This window comes from Macaca mulatta, chromosome 10, assembly GCF_049350105.2.
Source record: "Macaca mulatta isolate MMU2019108-1 chromosome 10, T2T-MMU8v2.0, whole genome shotgun sequence".
Taxonomy (NCBI): Eukaryota; Metazoa; Chordata; class Mammalia; order Primates; family Cercopithecidae; genus Macaca; species Macaca mulatta.
This window is the reverse complement of record NC_133415.1, coordinates 9977528-9997015: the sequence shown is the minus strand read 5'-3', so window position 1 is coordinate 9997015 and position 19488 is coordinate 9977528. Positions and strand designations below refer to the sequence as shown.

The 19488-nt window shown below is 54.8% G+C and overlaps 1 protein-coding gene across 46 annotated transcripts in view; it reads left to right on the top strand.

Annotated features, from left to right (window-relative positions):
- Positions 1–19488, top strand: part of ACO2 (aconitase 2) — an 83109-nt gene that overhangs the window by 62895 nt on the left and 726 nt on the right. For 17 of the 46 annotated variants that reach the window (NM_001261164.2, XM_077948475.1, XM_077948476.1 and 14 more), the window contains 14 exon segments: positions 2265–2357; positions 5669–5827; positions 6059–6209; positions 8142–8246; positions 9078–9169; positions 10738–10843; positions 13916–14073; positions 14291–14364; positions 14928–15039; positions 15967–16089; positions 16318–16473; positions 17386–17577; positions 18400–18532; positions 19013–19134. In NM_001261164.2, coding sequence (NP_001248093.1) covers positions 2265–2357; positions 5669–5827; positions 6059–6209; positions 8142–8246; positions 9078–9169; positions 10738–10843; positions 13916–14073; positions 14291–14364; positions 14928–15039; positions 15967–16089; positions 16318–16473; positions 17386–17577; positions 18400–18532; positions 19013–19134 — 1776 coding nt within the window. 46 annotated transcript variants of the gene reach the window in all.

The following is a 19488-nucleotide window of genomic DNA, read 5'->3' as shown; positions in this document are numbered from 1 at the left end:
CTCTGCCTCCTGGGTTCAAGCGATTCTCATGCCTTAGCTTCCCGAGTAGCTGGAATTACAGGCACCCACCACCATACCCAGCTAATTTTCATATTTTTAGTAGAGACAGGTTTTCACCATGTTGGCCAGGCTGGTTTCAAACTCCTGACATCAGGTGATCCACCCACCTCGGCCTCCCAGAGTGCTGGGATTACAGGTGTGAGCCACCACGCCTGGCCTAGAATATGGTCATCTTTACATGTATTTGTAAAGTGTCCCTCTGGCTAGGGCTCAGAGAGGCAGTGACCTGTTTAAGGTAACAGAATCAGAGAGGGATCCAGGCTGAGTCCAGGCCGAGACTCTGGCACCAGTCTGGGGTCCTCCCACACCCCTTCCTCACACTCAACACAGACGTATAGGCACATGTGCCCAGACACAACCACAGCCTTCTGTCCTGGATACCAGTTTCATAAGTGACTGATTTGTAAATGAAAAAGCCGGTGTATTAATTATTAATTGGAAAGAGACTGCTCTGGAAACCCACGTTCTTTGCCATTCTCTTATCTGGGGGAGCCCAGTGGGCTTTCAGAGGATGTACACTGGTCTGGAGTTTCAGTGAAGGGGTGTGTGGTTTGAGTGTATCTTGTCAAGGGTCTGAGGGCGCTGGCTGGGGTCCCTTCTCAGAAGCATGGCTCTCCCATGCCAGAGGCTGGCAGGTCCCATTTCCTAGTTCCCCCTTTGAGGCTCAGTAGAGTCCACTAGAGTCCCACCCTTTTGTCACTGGGGTCAGTCTCACTTGTCCAGGGACCTCCCATGTCTTCCAGATAAATCCTGGCCTCACATCTACCGTGCAGTGGGCCCTTCCCTGTCCCCCAAGGAAGCTTCCTTCGGATTACAGGCAGGATGGCTACAGCCCGTGTCATCATTTCCTTTTGCTGAAACCTCCTTTTCAGAACAGTGGTCCATTCGACAGCCTTCCATTTGGGCCCATCAAACACATTAGCAAGAATTCGGCACTTCTGACAGCCGGACCCCAGTCCAGGGGGCTCGCTCAGGTGTTGCCTAAGTCTGGGATCTCCAGCAAGTTATTCCAAAAAAAAGCCTCGGGGGGTTTTGTTTTGGTTTGTTTTGTTTGTGAGACGAGTCTCACTCTGTCGCCCCAGGCTGGAGTGCAGTGGCGAGATCTCGGCTCACTGCAAGCTCCGCCTCCCAGGTTGATGTTATTCTGCTGCCTCAGCCTCCCGAATAGCTGGGACTACAGGCACCCGCCACTACGCCCAGCTAATTTTTTGTATTTTTTAGTAGAGACGGGGTTTCACTGTGTTAGCCAGGATGATCTCGATCTCCTAACCTCGTGATCTGCCCGCCTCGGCCTCCCAGAGTGCTGGGATTATAGGCGTGAGCCACCGCGCCAGGCCTGTTTTGTTTTTTTGAGACAAGGTTTTGCCCTGTCACTCAGGCAGGAGTATAATGGTGCAATCTCAGCTCATTGCAGCCTTGAACTCCTGGGCTCAAGTGATCCTCCTGCCTCGGCCCCCAGGTAGCTGGGACCACAGGTGCACAGCTAATTTTTATTTATTTTATTTTTATTTTTATTTGTTGAGACAGAGTCTCGCTATCTCCTAGGCTGGAATGCAATGGCACGATCTTGGCTTACTGCACCCTTTGTCTCCCAGGTTCAACCAATTCTCGTGCCTCAGCCTCCCGAGTAATTGGACTTACAGGTGTGTGCTATCACGCCTGGCTTTTTTGTATTTTTAGTAGAGAGAGGGTTTTGCCATGTTGCCCAGGCTGGTCTTGAACTCCTGACCTCAAGTGATCTACCTGCCTCAGCCTCCCAAAGTGTTGGGATTACAGGCGTGAGCCACCATGCCCGGCCACTGCGCCTAGGCCAGGGCCTGCCTCTGCACTGTTGGCCTCGGCTGGGGACTTGAGTGCCACAGGGACTCTTGGCAATTATTTAGACCAGTCCCTTCTCCAGATAAGGAAACTGAGACCCAGACTAGGGCAGGGACTTGTTCCAGACTCACCACCCTGGCCAGGTGTCACAGAACTGGGGCTCCATCTCTGCTCCCCCGTCTTTCTCTCTGGCACTGCTAGTGGAGACTGGGCCAACATCCAAGCTCTTTGAAATTATTTTTAGAAGGTCTCTAAGAGAGGGCCTGTCTCCAGTGCCAGCATTTCAGAGTCAGAAGGGGGAGGCTAGTGGGGTGGGGAGGGCTTGGTGAGGGTCACGTGGACACAAACCATGTTGCTCACACCCGATTATTGATTTGTCTCAATAGGACATCAACCAGGAAGTTTATAATTTCCTGGCAACTGCAGGTGCCAAATATGGCGTGGGCTTCTGGAAGCCTGGATCTGGAATCATTCACCAGGTAAAGCTGGGCTCAGCCTGCCGTCCCAAGAGCCCAAGCCAGAGAGTATGTTCCAGGCCTATGGGGGCAGCGGGCTCGAGGCCCAGGGGGGCTGAGGGGAACTGGATGACATCTCCATCAGCTCTTATGGTCTTCCTCCTTTGTTTTGAAACTGATTTTCATTATGTCATTATACGTTCTCATTTTCTGGGTGAGAAGTTAAAATAATCCCTCCTAACCACCCAGGTAACCAGCATGTTAAGTGCAACACGTTTCTTTCCACATTGTCTTCTGGGCGTGTATTCAAGCATCTCTATTCCCGTAAACTCTCATACAGAACATGGTATTATTTTGTTTTTTTTCACAAGTGTCACCCCTTGTGGCATGCATCGCTGACATTTGATGAACCCATACTGTGTGTCAGGTACTAGGCTGAGCACTTGAAAGAAAGATACTCGCCATGCCCTGTGAGGTAGGTGCTTTGACTATCCACATCCTACAGAGGAGGCAGCTGAGGCACAGAGGGACAGCTAGCTGGCCGACTGTGGAGCCAGGACCTGTGGGCAGGAGGGCTGGCCTGGAGCAAGTGCCCCGTGCCACCGTGCTGCTCTGCCACCTTCCTCACCCCCAGAGCTCTTTCTGCTTCTGCACGTGGCGCGCTCCTCGGATTCGTTTTGGCTCCCTCATGGTGTTCTGTAGAGTGGAGGTACCATAGGTCATGTGGCCATGTCAGCCAGGGACTCTTCTGAGGTGTCCCAAGGATGGGTCTTCTTTTGGTGGACAGTTTCATCTCTGGAAGTGCAAGTGTGAACATGTATATCCTGGGGAGGTAGGTGCTTCCCTTTCTTCCAAGGGCACTGTTAAAGACCACTGACCTGGTTTGTGTTCATTTACATCCACCCTGTATGTATGAAACCTGCCTCTTCGCACCTTTGCAAAGTGACCCTTCCCCCCACCTCATCACAGACCTCACTGTCCGGGCCTCCTCAGGGTGTGCTGAGCAGGCTGTAATCTGACCCCGCATGGGGCCCCAGCACTGCCCTGAAACCAGAGCCAGCAGGGGATCACTCCTCTGCCCTACCCAACCGTCACTCTTGCCAGGAAGGGGCTACCTGGGAATGGCCATTCGCAGCGGCCTGTGGGGACTAGAAAGCCCTTCTCTGCAGCAGGGTTAGGGAGTCAGGCGGACCCAGCCTTGGCTTTCTGTTAGGAAGGGCGCTGCAATGCAGGTGTCTCCCTTTCTACCTCAGTACAAATGCCAGACCTTTATGGCAGCTCCTGGGCCAAAGTTTGGAACCGTGAGTGATGGCAGCTCACACCTGCCACCGGCTGGCTAAGTGTACAGCCTCATGTGTTTGTTTCTTTAAAAAGAAAATGCCCAGGGGCCATGGGAGTACTTTGCAGCTTTACTTTTCTTCCTGCCTTGATGTCATGTCCACTAGGTCCACTAGGTCCAACCCAAACCTGAACCCCTTTCCCTCCGAGGAGTGCTCTGGCCCTGCTTGGCCCGCAGACCTTCCTCCACATCACAGCTTTCTGGTTCCTCTGTGGAGCCTCCCCGGTCCTTCCCGTGCCTGGCACAGTGGCTTCCAGTGGGATCCTCTGTGGGATCTCTTCACATTATGTTCCCAGCATGTGCCAAGTGCTTTCTGCACTGGATCTTGTGCTGTGTGGGGACAGGGACTGTGGCTTACTTATTCCTCTCTAGCTCTGGGTTTGGGACCAGGTCAGTACCGAATAGGTCCTTAATGTACATGTGTGTGGTGTGGATGCACGGCTGAATTTCCAGGTGTAGTTCTAGGCATTAGTCCTTCTTCCCAGCCACAGACTGGGGAGCCACTGTCACGGCCAGCGTCATTGTGACACCTTCTGCAGTCCTCATGTCTGCCTGACCTCTCCTCCGATGGGGACCACATGTGTCTACACCGTGTAGACACCCCGAATTCTGTGTGCCCAGCCTTCATGGATCCAGCTTTTACAACCTTGAGGCTCTTTAGGGATGTACTAGTCTTAAATCCTTGTACATGGCAGCAGCAGTTCTTCGCAGCCAGGTCTTCCCTCTGCATCCCCAAGAGACAAGACCCTTTGCACCTTAGAGTCTGCTGGGCAGATCTTGGCCTGAGGCAGAGGCCCTGGGGTTTCTGTAAGATGTCTGGGAGCACTGGTGGGTTCTGAGAGTTCACAGAGCCTCTCAGACCTCTCATCTTATGTGTTCTTCCCCACATCCATGGGTGGGGCACTAACTCCATCTGACAGATGAGCGGCAGAACCTCAGATGAAGGCTTTTGCTTTCTGCAAAAGATATTCTGCAAAACAATAAATAAAAATGTCACCTCCCCCAGGCACTATTCCATGCCTCATGGACAGGATCTCATCCAGTCATTAGCAATGCAATGATGTGAGCACGATTGTTAGCTATTTTTTGATAGGGAAGCTGAGCTCGGAGAGGTGAAGTGACTTGTCCAAGGTCCCACAATAACTAGTACATGATAGGGCCAGACCTCAGACCCCCGCACAGGATGCCTGGCTCAGGGCTTGCCCGGCAGTGTCCTGCAGCTTCAGGGGGCTGGTGCCTCAGAGGTGCCTGGGTGCCTGGGCCACACTCATTTGTTGACCCTATACCTCTGCTGCCTTTCTTATCAAATGTTTTGGGGGAAGTGCTCCCCCCAGCTGGGAGGAGCGCCTCAGTGAAGGGAGTACTGTGATATGGGACAGATGATGAGGCAGGGTGGCGTTGTCCCTTGAGCAAGTCACAGGGGTTCTCAGAGCCACCTCCAGATGCTGAAGTGGACGAGGCATCACCTATTCTTTGCAGTTGAGGAAAAATTAATAGCTTTGTGCACCCACTGGGGCCCCAGGACTTCTTCCTCAGGGATCTTGTGGGGCTGGAGTCAGCTCCTGGAAGAATTGCTCACCCTGATGAGAAGCCAGGTGGGGACTCTCCATACCCAGGATGAGGCCGGGCCTGGGCCCATCACAGAACAGTTTCTCTGGTTCTTGTCACATCCTGGGGTCATGGTGGTGTGGGTGTTTGGTTACTGTGCTACAAATGAGGAAACTGAGGCATGGGGCAGCATTCAAAGGCCCAGGCCATATAGCAGGAACTATCGGAGCTACTCAAGAGCCCAGGCCACCTGTCTCCCAAGGCTCTGACTCTTCTTAGCCACCCTGGAGACCGTCTGGATTAAACGGGGCTGCTTCCACCAGTCTATCCTGGGAGAGTGGCTGGGCGTGGTCGGGAGGCCCAGGGTCAATGGGGCCGTTTTGTATTTTGGGCCCCATCTCCATTCTCGGCTGAGGGCTTCAATATTAACATCTTGGATTATTTTCAGATTATTCTGGAAAACTATGCATACCCTGGGGTTCTTCTGATTGGCACTGACTCCCACACCCCCAATGGTGGCGGCCTGGGGGGCATCTGCATTGGAGTTGGGGGTGCCGATGCTGTGGATGTCATGGCTGGGATCCCCTGGGAGCTGAAGTGTCCCAAGGTGAGGGTGGGGAGGGACTCATTCTGGGCTGGATTCGGGGCGGTGGTTGGTGGGGATGAACAGGAGACGATGGGACCCAGGAGGAAAAAGGGAACAAGTCAAACTCGAATCTTCTGGGAGGGAGGCAGAGACCAGTAAGCAGCAATGGGAATGGCAGCGGGCCCATCCTGACTTTGTGGCTGGCACAGGCACACAGGGCCTCTGACAGCCGCCTCACCCCCTCCTGTCCAGGTGATTGGCGTGAAGCTGACAGGCTCCCTCTCTGGTTGGACCTCACCCAAAGATGTGATCCTGAAGGTGGCAGGCATCCTCACGGTGAAAGGTGGCACAGGTGCAATCGTGGAATACCACGGGCCTGGTGTAGACTCCATCTCCTGCACTGGTGAGGAAGGCGGCCAGGCGACGTGGCCCCTACCCTGTGCTGGGCCTCATGGGTCTCCAGTTGGGAGTAGAAGCAATGAATGGCCTTCCCTTGAGAATCTGTCTCTTCCGTCTGGGGACTTGGAATAGACAGAGGTAGAAGGAAAATTGGAGACAGCATTAGAGATTGTCTAGTCCACACCCTCATTAAACAGATGAAGAGACTGAGACCCCCGTCAAGGCTGCCAGTAACTTCCTGTGGCCACACACAGTTAGGAACCAAGTCAGCTTCTGCGACTGGGCCCAGGCCATAGCACTAGGCCACCTTGGGTGATCTAGACGAATCCAGAGAGGACAGAGGCAGTGGTGGGAATGGGCAGAGCCAGGGCTTCATTCATGAAGCAGCTGCAGGCCCACATTCTCCCTTGGCTGAAGTTTGAGCCTCACACACCTCCCTTGGATTAGAGATTGGTGCCTGTCAGCCTCCAAGACCAGGTGGGAGCCGGCTGCTCCCTGCCTGTCAGTCCTGGTGACCTGGCCTCGATGCCTGGCCCTTAGAAATCCAGGGAGACTTGCAACAGTCCAGACTTCCCAGCTGCCTGCCTGGGCTCCCTGGCAGCCCTGCAGAACTCTGGTTCCCCTGCAGTGATGGGCTCGCTCCCGCCACGGGACTGCTCAGCCGGGAAGTTGGTAACAGGCCCCTACCTCCGTCCTAGTGGCTCCTGAGGCAGGGGGCCTGGTAGCAGCTGGGGTACCTGTGAGCCCCACCAGTTCTGTGACGCTTTGTGGTCCAGACAGTGTGTATCATTTCAGTTTTGTTTTTGTTTTTGTTTTTTGGGACGGAGTCTCACTCTGTTGCCCAGGCTGGAATGCAGTGGTACAATCTCGGCTCACTGCAATCTCTACCTCCCGGGTTCAAGCGATTCTCTGGTCTCAGCCTCCTGAGTAGCTGGGATTACAGGCGTGTACCATGATGCCCAGCTAATTTTTTTGTATTGTTTTGTTTTGTTTTGTTTTGAGCCGGAGTCTTGCTGTGTCACCAGGCTGGAGTGCAGTGGCGCGATCTCGGCTCACTGCAACCTCCGCCTCCCAGGTTCAAGCGATTCTCCTGCCTCAGCCTCCCAAGTAGCTGGGACTACAGGTGCATGCCGCCACACCCTGCTAATTTTTGTATTTTTAGTAGAGACGGGGTTTCACCATGTTGGCTAGGATGGTCTCGATCTCTTGAGCTTGTGATCTGCCCACCTTGGCCTCCCAAAGTGCTGGGATTACAGATGTGAGCCACCTCGCCCAGCCTGTTTTTTTTCTTGTTGTTGTTTTTGTTTTGTTTTTTTGTTTTTTTGTTTTTTTAGACGGGGTTTCACCATGTTGGCCAGGCTGGTCTCAAACTCCTGACCTCAGGTGATCCGTCCTCCTCGGCCTCCATCACTGGAAAACTTGAGACACAGAAAAATGTCTCCAGCATGGTATGGCTGAAGGAGGGCTGGCCACCAGGCAGACAGACCGAGACCCGAATGCCAGCATCTTCCTTTATGTGCTTTATGGCATGACCTTGAATCTCTGAGCCAGTTCCTCCTCTGCCAAAAAGAATAGCAACTGGGCAGTGTCTGGCCAGGTCAGCCTTCAGTACGTGGTGTCTGTCTGGTCTCTTGAGCGACAGGCCCCAAACTTGTAGCTCAGCGTGTGGGGGCTGAATCTTCACCTGAGTCCTCTTCACTCTACCCAGCAGCCGTCCTGAGCTGGGGCCCTGAGCTCTGGTCCCCATGGCCTCCCCTCACTGGCCCAGGTTTTTACCCAGGGCCTCAAGGAATGAGTCGGCCCGCTGTCACCACATCTCTCTCAGTGGGGAGAAGTGATGCAGCTCCCTGGTGTGAAGAAGCGGGTGGCCGTGTAGCAGGTGCATGGGACCGTGGCCTGACCACCAGCCAATGCCCAGAGCTCTTTTGCTCCACAGGCATGGCGACAATCTGCAACATGGGCGCAGAAATTGGGGCCACCACTTCCGTGTTCCCTTACAACCACCGGATGAAGAAGTACCTGAGCAAGACTGGCCGGGCAGGTGAGCTGGCGGGGGCAGGCCCGTGTAGGTGGGACAGTCACATGCCTGCTCCTCCCCAAGACAGAGCTACGCCTTTCCCTGTAGGGCAGGGGCCCTTAACCCAGTGTCTCCAGACAGGCGTCTGAGGCTCTGAGAAAGCCCTGAAGAGGTGCGATATGTTTCTGAGTGTCTGGAGCTCTCTCCAGCTTCTAAAGGGCCTGGTGTCTGAGTTCAAGATAGCCCCACCTCAGGATGGGAATTTCATTTTCCCTGGAAGGTGGCTGAATGCCCGCCCTTCTCGGGCTGGTCCCTGCTGTCCACTACAGGAAGCTCCGGAAATGACAGGGATCACTTCTGTTGATAATTCCTGACCTAACGGGAACATCTGGAAGGAGAACCACCTTCCCAGCCTCCCCTGACAACTTCCTGAGGCTCTAGCTTGGCTTCTTTGGAGCTCAGAGGGCACTGGCACCTGTGAAGGGTGGTGCGTGGGGGCAGTGAACGAGGAGCCAGAGACCAGGGCCCATGGGGAGAGCCGTAAGCACGTGGAATCCTTGGAAGGCCCTTCCCTTAATGAGTGACTGCTTCTTCAAAACCCAGCTCTTCACTTCTAGGACACCCTCCCCGGCTCTGAACCTTCGCTGCTGCTCCTCCTTTGTGTCACCGTGTCCCTGACAGCTCCTGCACTAGGGTGTGAGCTCTGTAAGGGCAGGGACAGCAGCCTTGCTTTCTTCATTGGCCTAGTCAGCGCCCAGGGCCTGGTGTGTGGCAGGTGTTCAGGTGGGTGGTGAGTGAACGCTCAAGAACAGTTTCTGTTTCACGTGCTCCATCCCCGTCCCTTGTTGATTTCAGACATTGCCAATCTAGCTGATGAATTCAAGGATCACCTGGTGCCTGACCCTGGCTGCCATTATGACCAACTAATTGAAGTTAACCTCAGTGAGGTGAGGAGACAATTGGGTTCAAGAAGTTTCTTAGAGTAGGGGGGAGCAGGGCGGGTCCTGCCTAAATACTGAGGGCCGGGCGGTGGTTCACACTTGTAATCCCAGCACTTTGGGAGGCCAAGGCGCGTGGGTCAGTTGAGGTCAGCAGTTCCAGAACAGCCTGTCCAACATGGTGAAACCCTGTCTCTACTAAAAAAAATATATATATATACAAAAATTATCTGGGCGTAGTGCCATGTGCCTGTAATCCCAGCTATTCAGGAGGCTGAGGCAGAAGAATCACTTGAACCCGGGACACAGAGGTTGCAGTCAGCTGAGATTGCACCACTGCACTCCAGTCTGGGTGACAGAGCGACACTGTCTCAAAAAAAAATAAAGTCACCTCAGTGACTCGTGGGTCCCTGGGTGCCCAGTGTTCCTGCAAACTGCTTCCTGAAGCAGGCTGGAGTGAGGGGTGGGGAGGGGGGGACACAGCCACAGGGAGAGCAGAGGTAGTTCTGGCTGCTGAACCAGAAGCGAATGTCAGTTTGCCACCAGCTCAGCTTTAGCAGAAGCCAAGGTTTCACCCTGAAGGGTTTTTGTTATCTGAGTTCAGAGGCACCCTGAGACCCACAGATCAGAGCACATGTTTGCAGAGCCAGAGGAAGGGCAGGCCGGAGGATCCCGTCTGCAGGAGTTCACACCTCGGCTCTGCCACTTAAGTTTCGTGGCCTCGATCACATATGTGGCCTCTGTGGGCCCCTTGCCCCATCACATGTGGAACCTGCAACAGTCGTGAGGATTGAATGAATTCACGTAACTAACACTGATGGAGGTTTACTGCATGCTGGGCACACAGCTGAGTGCCTCGCATTTACTGATGATTATGACATGTAAAGCATCTGGCCTTAAGTCCGTTTTTGTCATAAGATTTCAAAAGCGGCCAGGCAAGGTGACTCACGCCTGTAATCCCAGCACTTTGGGAGGCCGAGGTGTGTGGATCACGAGGTCAGGAGATTGAGACCCTCCTGGCAAACACGATGAAACCCTGTCTCTACTAAAAAAAATACAAAAAAAATTAGCCAGGTGTGCTGGCAGGCACCTGTAATCCCAGCTACTCGGGACGCTGATGCAGGAGAATGGTGTAAACCCGGGAGGTAGAGGCTGCAGTGAGCCGAGATCGCACACTGCACTCCAGCCTGGGCGACAGAGTGAGACTCCGTCTCAAAAAAAAAAAAAGATTCCAAAAGCAACATTGAATGGGAGATAATGAACTTAGGAGGACGACAGCCTTGATTCATTCCATTCCTCTACTGTCTCCTAGCTGTGTGACCTCGAGCACAGCATGTCACTTCTAAGCTTCAGGTCCTTTATCTGCAGAGCAGAGCTGAGCCCAGCCTTGCAGGGCTGGAGGGAGCCCAGGAACGAGTGTGTGCAGACCCAACTGCTCAGGTCTTCCCTGTGATGAGGTTTCAGTCAAGAGAAAGTTGTTGGCCTCTCTGTGGGGACGTGGTGAAGCAGTGAAAGAGGCTGGCCCCGCTTCAAGCTTTCTTCCCTCCTCTCTTTTCCTTGCATGTTTGTTTCTTCAGCTGAAGCCACACATCAATGGGCCCTTCACCCCTGACCTGGCTCACCCTGTGGCAGAAGTGGGCAAGGTGGCAGAGAAGGAAGGATGGCCTCTGGACATCCGAGTGGGTGAGCACCTTCCACCCCATCTGTTTAGCAGGTCTCAGGGCCAGTGGCTCTGCCCAGAGCTGTAGACAATCACCTATGCCTACTGTGTGGCACTTGCTAAGGTGGGCAGTTTCTGAGATGGGTTTAGTATTGAGAAATTATTTTTTCGGCGGGGGTAGTGGCTCATGCTTGAAATCCCAGCATTTCGGGAGGCCAAGGCAGGTGGATTACTTGAGTCTAGGAGTTCAAGACCAGCCTGGGCAACATGGAAAAACCCTGTCTCTTAAAAGAAAATGCGGCCGGGCGCGGTGGCTCAAGCCTGTAATCCCAGCACTTTGGGAGGCCGAGACGGGCGGATCACAAGGTCAGGAGATCGAGACCATCCTGGCGAACACGGTGAAACCCCGTCTCTACTAAAAAAAAAAATACAAAAAACTAGCCGGGCGAGGTGGCGGGCGCCTGTAGTCCCAGCTACACAGGAGGCTGAGGCAGGAGAATGGCGTAAACCCGGGAGGCGGAGCTTGCAGTGAGCTGAGATCCGGCCACTGTGCTCCAGCCCCGGCGACAGAGCGAGACTCTGTCTCAAAAAAAAAAAAAAAAAAAAAAAAAAGAAAATGCAAAAATTGGCCGGGCACGGTGGCTCACACCTGTAATCCCAGCACTTTGGGAGGCCGAGGCGGGTGGATCAAGAGGTCAGGAGATTGAGAGCATCCTGGCTAAAACACGGTGAAACCCATCTCTACTAAAAATGCAAAAAATTAGCTGGGGGTGGTGGCACATGCCTGTAGTCCCAGCCACTCGGGAGGCTGAGGCAGGAGAATCGCTTGAACCCGGGAGGCAGAATTTGCAATGAGCCGAGATCGTACCACTGCATCCCAGCCTGGGCAACAGAGCGAGACTCCGTATTAAAAAAAAAAAGAAAGAAAATTGGCCCAGTGTGGAGTCGCATGCCTATAGTCCAAGGTACTCAGGAGGCAAAGGTGGGAGGATCACTTGAGTCCTGGAGGTCCAGGCTGTAGTGAGCCGAGATGGTACCACTGCATTCCAGCCTGGGCAATAGAGCCAGACTCAAAACTCCAGACTCAGGCAACAGAGCCTGTCTCCAAAAAAAAAAAAAAAAAAAGAAAAGTTACTTTTTTTGGCAGAAAAGAAAAATATGTTTATTGTAGAGAATATTCACAATCAAGAGGAATTTTTAAAACTCCTAATCTCAACCCCCAGCCAGGAGCAAGCTCTTAGGAGCTCTTGGAGAGGCGTGCCGTGTTTCTGTGTATTGTGTGCATAGATTTCTCTGTTTTACATTTTACATCACCCTTGCTGCTTCATGTGACTTTTCATGCTTTACACATGCAGACACCCTGGCATGCCAGTCACTGGCATCTGCTGCTGCTGGGTACAGTGTGGCTGTGAAGCACATGGAGCCTGGAGCCAGATGGCCTGGGCTTGAATCCTGGCTCTGCCACCTAATAGCTGAGTGACCCTGAGCAAACTTCTTCACTGTCAGTGTGTGGGTCCCCATGTGTAAAACAGGAGTCGTGATCGTACTGACACCTTGAAGGTGGTGTTGGGCCTATTGCTGCTATCACCAGTGAAAAAAATAAATAAAAAATACAGTTGTCGCTGGGCGCGGTGGCTCATGCCTGTAATCCCACCACTTTGGGAGGCCGAGGCAGGTGGATCATGACGTCAGGAAATCAAGACCATCCTGGCTAACACGGTGAAACCCCATCTCTACTAAAAATATAAAAAATTAGCCGGGCATGTTGGCGGGTGCCTGTAGTCCCAGCTGCTGGGGAGGCTGAGGCAGGAGAATGGCGTGAACCCAGGAGGTGGAGCTTGCAGTGAGCCAACATCGCGCCACTGCACTCCAGCCTGGGCGACAGAGCGAGACTCTGTCTCAAGGAAAAAAAAAAAAAGGGGGAAAGTAAATTACTGAATTAATAAAAGAAACTATCCTGGCTGGTTGCATTGGCTTTCCCCTGTAATCCCAACACTTTTTGGTGGTGGTGGTTTTTTTTTGTTTTGTTTTGTTTTTTTTTTTTTTTTTGAGACAGAGTCTTGCTCTGTCACCCAGGCTGGAGTACAGGTGGTGTGATCTCGGCTCACTGCAGCCTCTGCCTCCCAGGTTTAAGCAATCCTCCTGCCTCAGCCTTTCGTGTAGCTGAGATTACAGGTGCCTGCCACCACTCCTGGCTAATTTTTGTATTTTTAGTAGAGATGGGGTTTCACCATGTTGGCCAGGCTAGTCTGGAACTCCTGACCTGAAGTGATCCACCTGCCTTGGCCTCTCAAAGTTCTGGGATTACAGGCATGAGCCATTGCGCCTGGCCAATCCCAACATTTTGAGAGGCTGAGGCAGGAGGATCATTTGATCCCAGGAGTTCAAGACGAGCCGTGGCAACATGGTTGAGACTTCGTCTCTACAAAAAAAAATATTTTAATTAGCCAGGTGTGGTGTTACTCACCTGTGGGTCCCAGCTACTCAGGAGATTGAGGCAGGAGGAGTTGCTTGAGCCCCAGGAGTTAGAGACTGCAGTAAGTAAGCCATGACTGCGCCCTTGCACTCCAGCCTGGGTGACAGAGCAAGACCCTGTCTCAAAAAAAAAAAAAAAAAAAGAAACTGTACACACAATGCGATGTTACTCAGTTTTTATAGACTTTAAAAAGAACTCTTATCGCCCTAATTATAAAACAATCTTTAAAACCCAGAAAATACTAGAAAGTATAAAAGAAGAAAATTAGCATCTCCTATCAGCACCAGCCCATCAAGGATGGCTGTTCATATGTTCATATGAGCCCTCTGACGTGCCTACACATGTACATGATATTGCTGTAAAAGGGGTCATAGTACTAATGTGTTCAGTGTCATGGCCAATGACTGCAGTGTCTTTCTTCAAATCATGCCAAGTAATGAGTAGCCTGTCCTTTATTGCTGGGTATTTCGGTTGCTTCCAACTGGTCTCTGTTAAAAAGTCTCTGGCCCAGCCCAGATGGTGAACTCTTTTGGCCAAGTCTGGATAATTTGAGGTCAGGTGGAGACCTCTGCTCACAGTCTCCTCCTGACCCTTAACCCCACCACCCACAATGCACCAGGTCTAATTGGTAGCTGCACCAATTCAAGCTATGAAGATATGGGGCGCTCAGCAGCTGTGGCCAAGCAGGCACTGGCCCATGGCCTCAAGTGCAAGTCCCAGTTCACCATCACTCCAGGCTCCGAGCAGATCCGCGCCACCATTGAGCGGGACGGCTATGTGAGTGCCCATATCCCCCTGCCTATCTCCCTGACTCCATGCTGAGTAATGCCTCCAGGTGGCACAAGCCCACAGGCGTGTTGGGCCGGGGCTGGTGCAGGTCCCAGTGGCTGCCCTGGGGTTCCAGTATAGCACTTCATCCTGCAGCCACCAAATCACCCCTTCCTATCAGACTCTTACCTGCCCTTGACATTCTGTCTTCCTCTTTCCCTGGCAGGCACAGATCTTGAGGGATCTGGGCGGCATTGTCCTGGCCAATGCTTGTGGCCCCTGCATTGGCCAGTGGGACAGGTAAGAGGCACATCTTTTGACAGGACAGCCCCTTGTGCACAGGGTATGGAGCCCCAGAAGTTGGAGGAGGAATTATTGGGATTGAGAGAAGAGACTCCAGCCAAGATCTATAGCTCCAGGGACTCTTGCCCATTAGAAACCTCTGGCAGACATGCCTGGAAAGTGGGGCTGGGTGAGGAAGAGCCCTGCAGAGGCACTGGGGGGCCACTTGGCTAAAGCCTGGGCTGGCAGGAGGAAGCCAGCGCGGCCTTACCCTAACGGACACAGCAGAAACTCTGATGGAGCCATTGGAGAGGAGGCAGTGGCTCCAGGTCAGGAAACTCGGGCCTTGACCGAAGCCTTGCCTCTGCCTTACGTGTGGTTGCAGGCTGGGCCCAGCGATCCTGAGGTTCCTTTCTGCTCTGCGTGTGGCCCAGGGAGGAGGCAGCCCTGGCAGGGCATCTCCATTTTCCCTCGGTAGGAGCTAGGCTGGGCTGCGCTGCAGGAACCCAGCTTACCTGTTCTCGGCACAGGCCAGGTGACAAGGCCAGATATCCCTAACCCTATTCCCTCTGACCTGGCAGGAAGGACATCAAGAAGGGGGAGAAGAACACAATCGTCACCTCCTACAACAGGAACTTCACGGGTCGCAATGACGCAAACCCCGAGACCCATGCCTTCGTCACATCCCCAGAGGTGAGATCGCCCAGCTGCGCATGAGCCTGGGACGGCCTCTGGGGGCTCCTGGCGGGTCAGAGGAGGAGGCAGGAGGAGATGGGGACTGGGGCCAGGGTTGACATCGCAGGGCAGGGGTCATCCAGGTGGAGCCAGGAGCCACAGGTCTTCCCAGCCCCAGGCGCATGCTTGGTGCTTCCTGCCTGGGGCTCCCTGGGTCGTGGGATTATGAGATATTTATTTAGTGGTTTGTGCTTATGAGCATGGAATTTGGAATCTCACTCACTGCCTAGGACACATCCCAGCCCTGCCTCTAACTCGCTGTATGAGCATGGCCAAGTCACCTACCTTCTCTGTGTCCCCATAATCCTTGGGATTACCTGGGAAAGTGTGTGGGACACATGCAGTTTCTGACTCCAGGTGGGAGTTCCACAAACTCGAGGCCTTGCCATTGTTCCCGTGGCCAGAACCAGCCTTGCTCTTGGCGGTATTCGGCCCTGGCCGTGACTGGCACATGGCCAGGCTCTCTTGACTTGGTTGTTTACCTGCGTGTTCTACAAATACTTCTTGCTAAATGGATGGAAGAATGGCCCCTTCTATGTTTTTAGCGTCCTCTGCACTGAGGGGCTTTGCATCACAGCGGCACTTCTGCGCCAGGCGCCTGCTCCCTCCAGGACAGCTGTGAGGACAGAGGACAGCACTGCCGGCCTGGCCCTGCCGGGATGGGCGAGGCCGCACTGCCCTTGGCTTCCTGAGTCCTCTGCAGTCCCAAGGCCCCGTGGTCCCAAAGATCGTCCTGCAGCTCTGGCCTCTGAGGAACACAGGGGTCTGGGGAGAACATGGAAATTTCCTGGGTTCCTGTTTCAGTTTTGGTCTAGGCTTCTGGTGGGTGCAGGAGACAGGAGTGTCGACTGGTGCTGACCAACATACTGGCCACCTCCATTTCAGATTGTCACAGCCCTGGCCATTGCGGGAACCCTCAAGTTCAACCCCGAGACCGACTACCTGACGGGCACGGATGGCAAGAAGTTCAAGCTGGAGGCTCCGGATGCAGATGAGCTTCCCAAAGGGGTGAGCGCCCGTGCCCCCTGGGGCTCTGCTGGTTGCTGTGTGGCCACAGCACTTCCTTCTCAACCTCACAGCACCTCCTGTGCAGGCAGGGAGGACGCTGCTAGTGAGAAGGGAGCAGCTCTGTTCCCTGGGAAGGGAGGTGGGGCCCGGGGAAACTTGCCTTCTGAGAGTCCGTCCTTGTGGGAACTGAGGACTCAGCACCCCACACATCCCCATCCCCTGCTGCAGGAGTTTGACCCAGGGCAGGACACCTACCAGCACCCCCCCAAGGACAGCAGCGGGCAGCACGTGGACGTGAGCCCCACCAGCCAGCGCCTGCAGCTCCTGGAGCCTTTTGACAAGTGGGATGGCAAGGACCTGGAGGACCTGCAGATCCTCATCAAGGTCAGCAGCACGGGGATGGCATGACAGCCCCACCCTGCCAGGGCCCCCCGTCCCCTGAGCATCGGGAAGGGCCATGAACCTGGAGGAAGTAAGCGAACAGTCAAGTCGCAGGTGGGAGATGAAAGGGAGGTTTGGCTGCAGAGCAGAGAGGGTAGCGCAGTCCAGCGTTCCCCTTCTCTGTGGCCCTGAACTGGGCAGAGCTAGATCTGGCCGGCCTCCATCTGGGGCCCTCAGCCATCCGGCAGCCGCTGATCAGAGCCACCTCCAGCGGGTGTGGACAGGTGAGTACAGCTTAGGCTGGGCTGGGACGGTGTGTGTGATTGCACAGCAGGCTCCACACCTGGCATGTCCACACAGGCTCTGGAAGCTATGGATGACTCCTGCCCCCACAGTTGCACACCCGTGGATATGGGATGGCCTGTGTTTGGCACCAACCAAAAACAAGCCTTTTTGGTGTGGTCAGAGGCCTCCAATCTGTGTCAGATATTAATTTATGCTTTTTATTAAGGGGTCTCCAGGCACCCCTATGACAGAAAAGACTAATCAGTCATCAGCCAGGACCCAGGCATGTCCTGGGCTCCTGTGTCCGGCATGAGATCGGTGGCTGATCTTGCAGCCAAGGCCTGAAGGGTGAGCGAACATTGACCTGTCCCCACTTTGGGTGACCTGCACCATAAGGGAGACTGAGCAGCCAGAGGCCTTTGAGAGGATGAGTGATGGGCTGGCCGGAGCCCATGTGGCCTGAGGGTGGAAGCACCAGGACCACAGAACACGTATCTAAAACCTTGCCTGCCTCTCACTCCTCTGTCACCCGTCCTGGGCCCCAGAGCCTGCTGCCTGCCTCTGGAGGGCTTGTCATCCACCCCTCCAGGGCCATGCCTTGACCTCTGTCCTCTCTACTCACCACCCAAGGTCAAAGGGAAGTGTACCACTGACCACATCTCGGCTGCTGGCCCCTGGCTCAAGTTCCGTGGGCACTTGGACAACATCTCCAACAACCTGCTCATTGGTGCCATCAACATTGAAAATGGCAAGGCCAACTCCGTGCGCAATGCCGTCACTCAGGAGTTTGGCCCCGTCCCTGACACTGCCCGCTACTACAAGGTGGGTCAGAGTTGATGGGGGCGGGCAGTGCCAGTCGCCACTCCTGAAGGGGCCCGGAAGGCAGGTGCAGGGAGGACATTAGGGGAATGGAAACTAGGAAGGACGCCGGCTGAGCCCAGAGGGGACTGCTGTGGAAGGAAGGAGAGGCCTGCGGCCCCTCCCTGTGGCTGAGAGGGCATGAGGCCCAGGTCCGGTGGTACAGCCGGGTCCCTGCACCAGGAGTTAGTGAGAGCAGTGCTCAGGAGATATCTGGCCCTAGACCAAGACGAGGAAGGGGGCCGGCTCGGGAAGTCAGAGGCCAACAGGCTCAGAGAGGGGGCTACACGGGGCCTCCCAGTGAGCAGGCAGAGAGGTCTGAGGCCAGTGCCAGGGTCTGAGGTGACTGGACTTGTTCTGCTTTGAGAAACGGACGGAACAAGTCCTGGCCCAGCTGGGTGAGGGGACTCTGGCACCCCCTGGTGGCTGGATGGAGCAGAGGGTGCTCCCAGGAAGGGGGCACCTTGAGCTTCACAGATGCATCTTGGGTGGGGCCCCGGAGGCCGTCCCTGTCTCACCCCCACCTCCCTCCCCACACACCTGCCTCCCTGCCAAGCACCAATGGGTGGGTTCTGTCTTCTGTGCCACTGCAGACAGCCAGGCGCCTCCATCCCCTCGGGGCCTCGTTTGGGTCTCATTCACCCAGGCTTCACTTGCCCTTTGGCAGCAGGTGAGGAAGGGCCCCTCCAGCCCCTTTACCGGGAGCCTCAGGATGCCCAGGCGCCAGGTGGGTGAGGCCAGGCAGGTGGGGACTGCCTTGTAACCTCACCCCCGCTTGCCTGACAGAAACATGGCATCAGGTGGGTGGTGATCGGAGACGAGAACTACGGCGAGGGCTCGAGCCGGGAGCATGCAGCTCTGGAGCCTCGCCACCTTGGGGCCCGGGCCATCATCACCAAGAGCTTTGCCAGGATCCACGGTGAGCTGGAGTCTGCACCCAGGCCATCTTCATCCCATCCCTAGTGACCAAGGTCACTCGCCCTGCCCGTGGCTGAGTTGGGCCTGATTCTAGGCTATCTCCACTGCAGCCCACAGGCCCGTCAGCCTCTCGCCCCTTCTTAGGCTCATACAATGCACATCTGATGCTCAGCTTCCTGGCTTCCCGCAGGCCCTGCTTCCAGGCTTGTAGATCTGAGCCGCTGAGATCCAGGGCACGTGCCAGAGGGTTCTTTTTGATCATGAATGTGCAGCAGGAAGGCCTCGCAGACCTCAGCACCAGCGCACACTTGCTTGGGGCGCCCCTAGTGAAAGGGAGCAGACCAGGGCCCTGTAGTCAATGCCCGGGCATTGTCCCAGGCAGCAGGATTGGGGCAACTCCCAGAGCCCCAGATGGGTTCAGAAAATGAAGCTCTCCAGGCTGGTCAGGCCCCCTGATGACCGAATGCCACCTGCCTTCCAGAGACCAACCTGAAGAAACAGGGCCTGCTGCCCCTGACCTTCGCAGACCCAGCCGACTACAACAAGATTCACCCTGTGGACAAGCTGACCATTCAAGGCCTAAAGGACTTCACCCCTGGCAAGGTTAGGAGGCCGGATCCCCCTGAGGGGGTGGGGTGAGGGGCAGCCACCTTGTTTCCCCTCCTGCACTGGTCCCAGGGTAGCTTCTCCCAGGAGGCTTCATTTCAGCTGGAAAGACCCCCAGTTATCCAGGTGGCCCCACAGAGAAAGGGAAGCGCCTTCCCAGAGTTGGGGGTTGGGGTCAGCCCAGGGCCCTCCCACCTCCTCAACCTCCCTTTACTCACCAGGACTTGACACTCAGGGGACAGCCCACCCACTGCAGGACCCTCTGGGCCCCAGGAATCCCCTGTAGGTGCCATCTGGGTCTAACCTGGGCCATGAGGCACAGACTGGCCTAGGATTTGGTTTGCCTGCTGA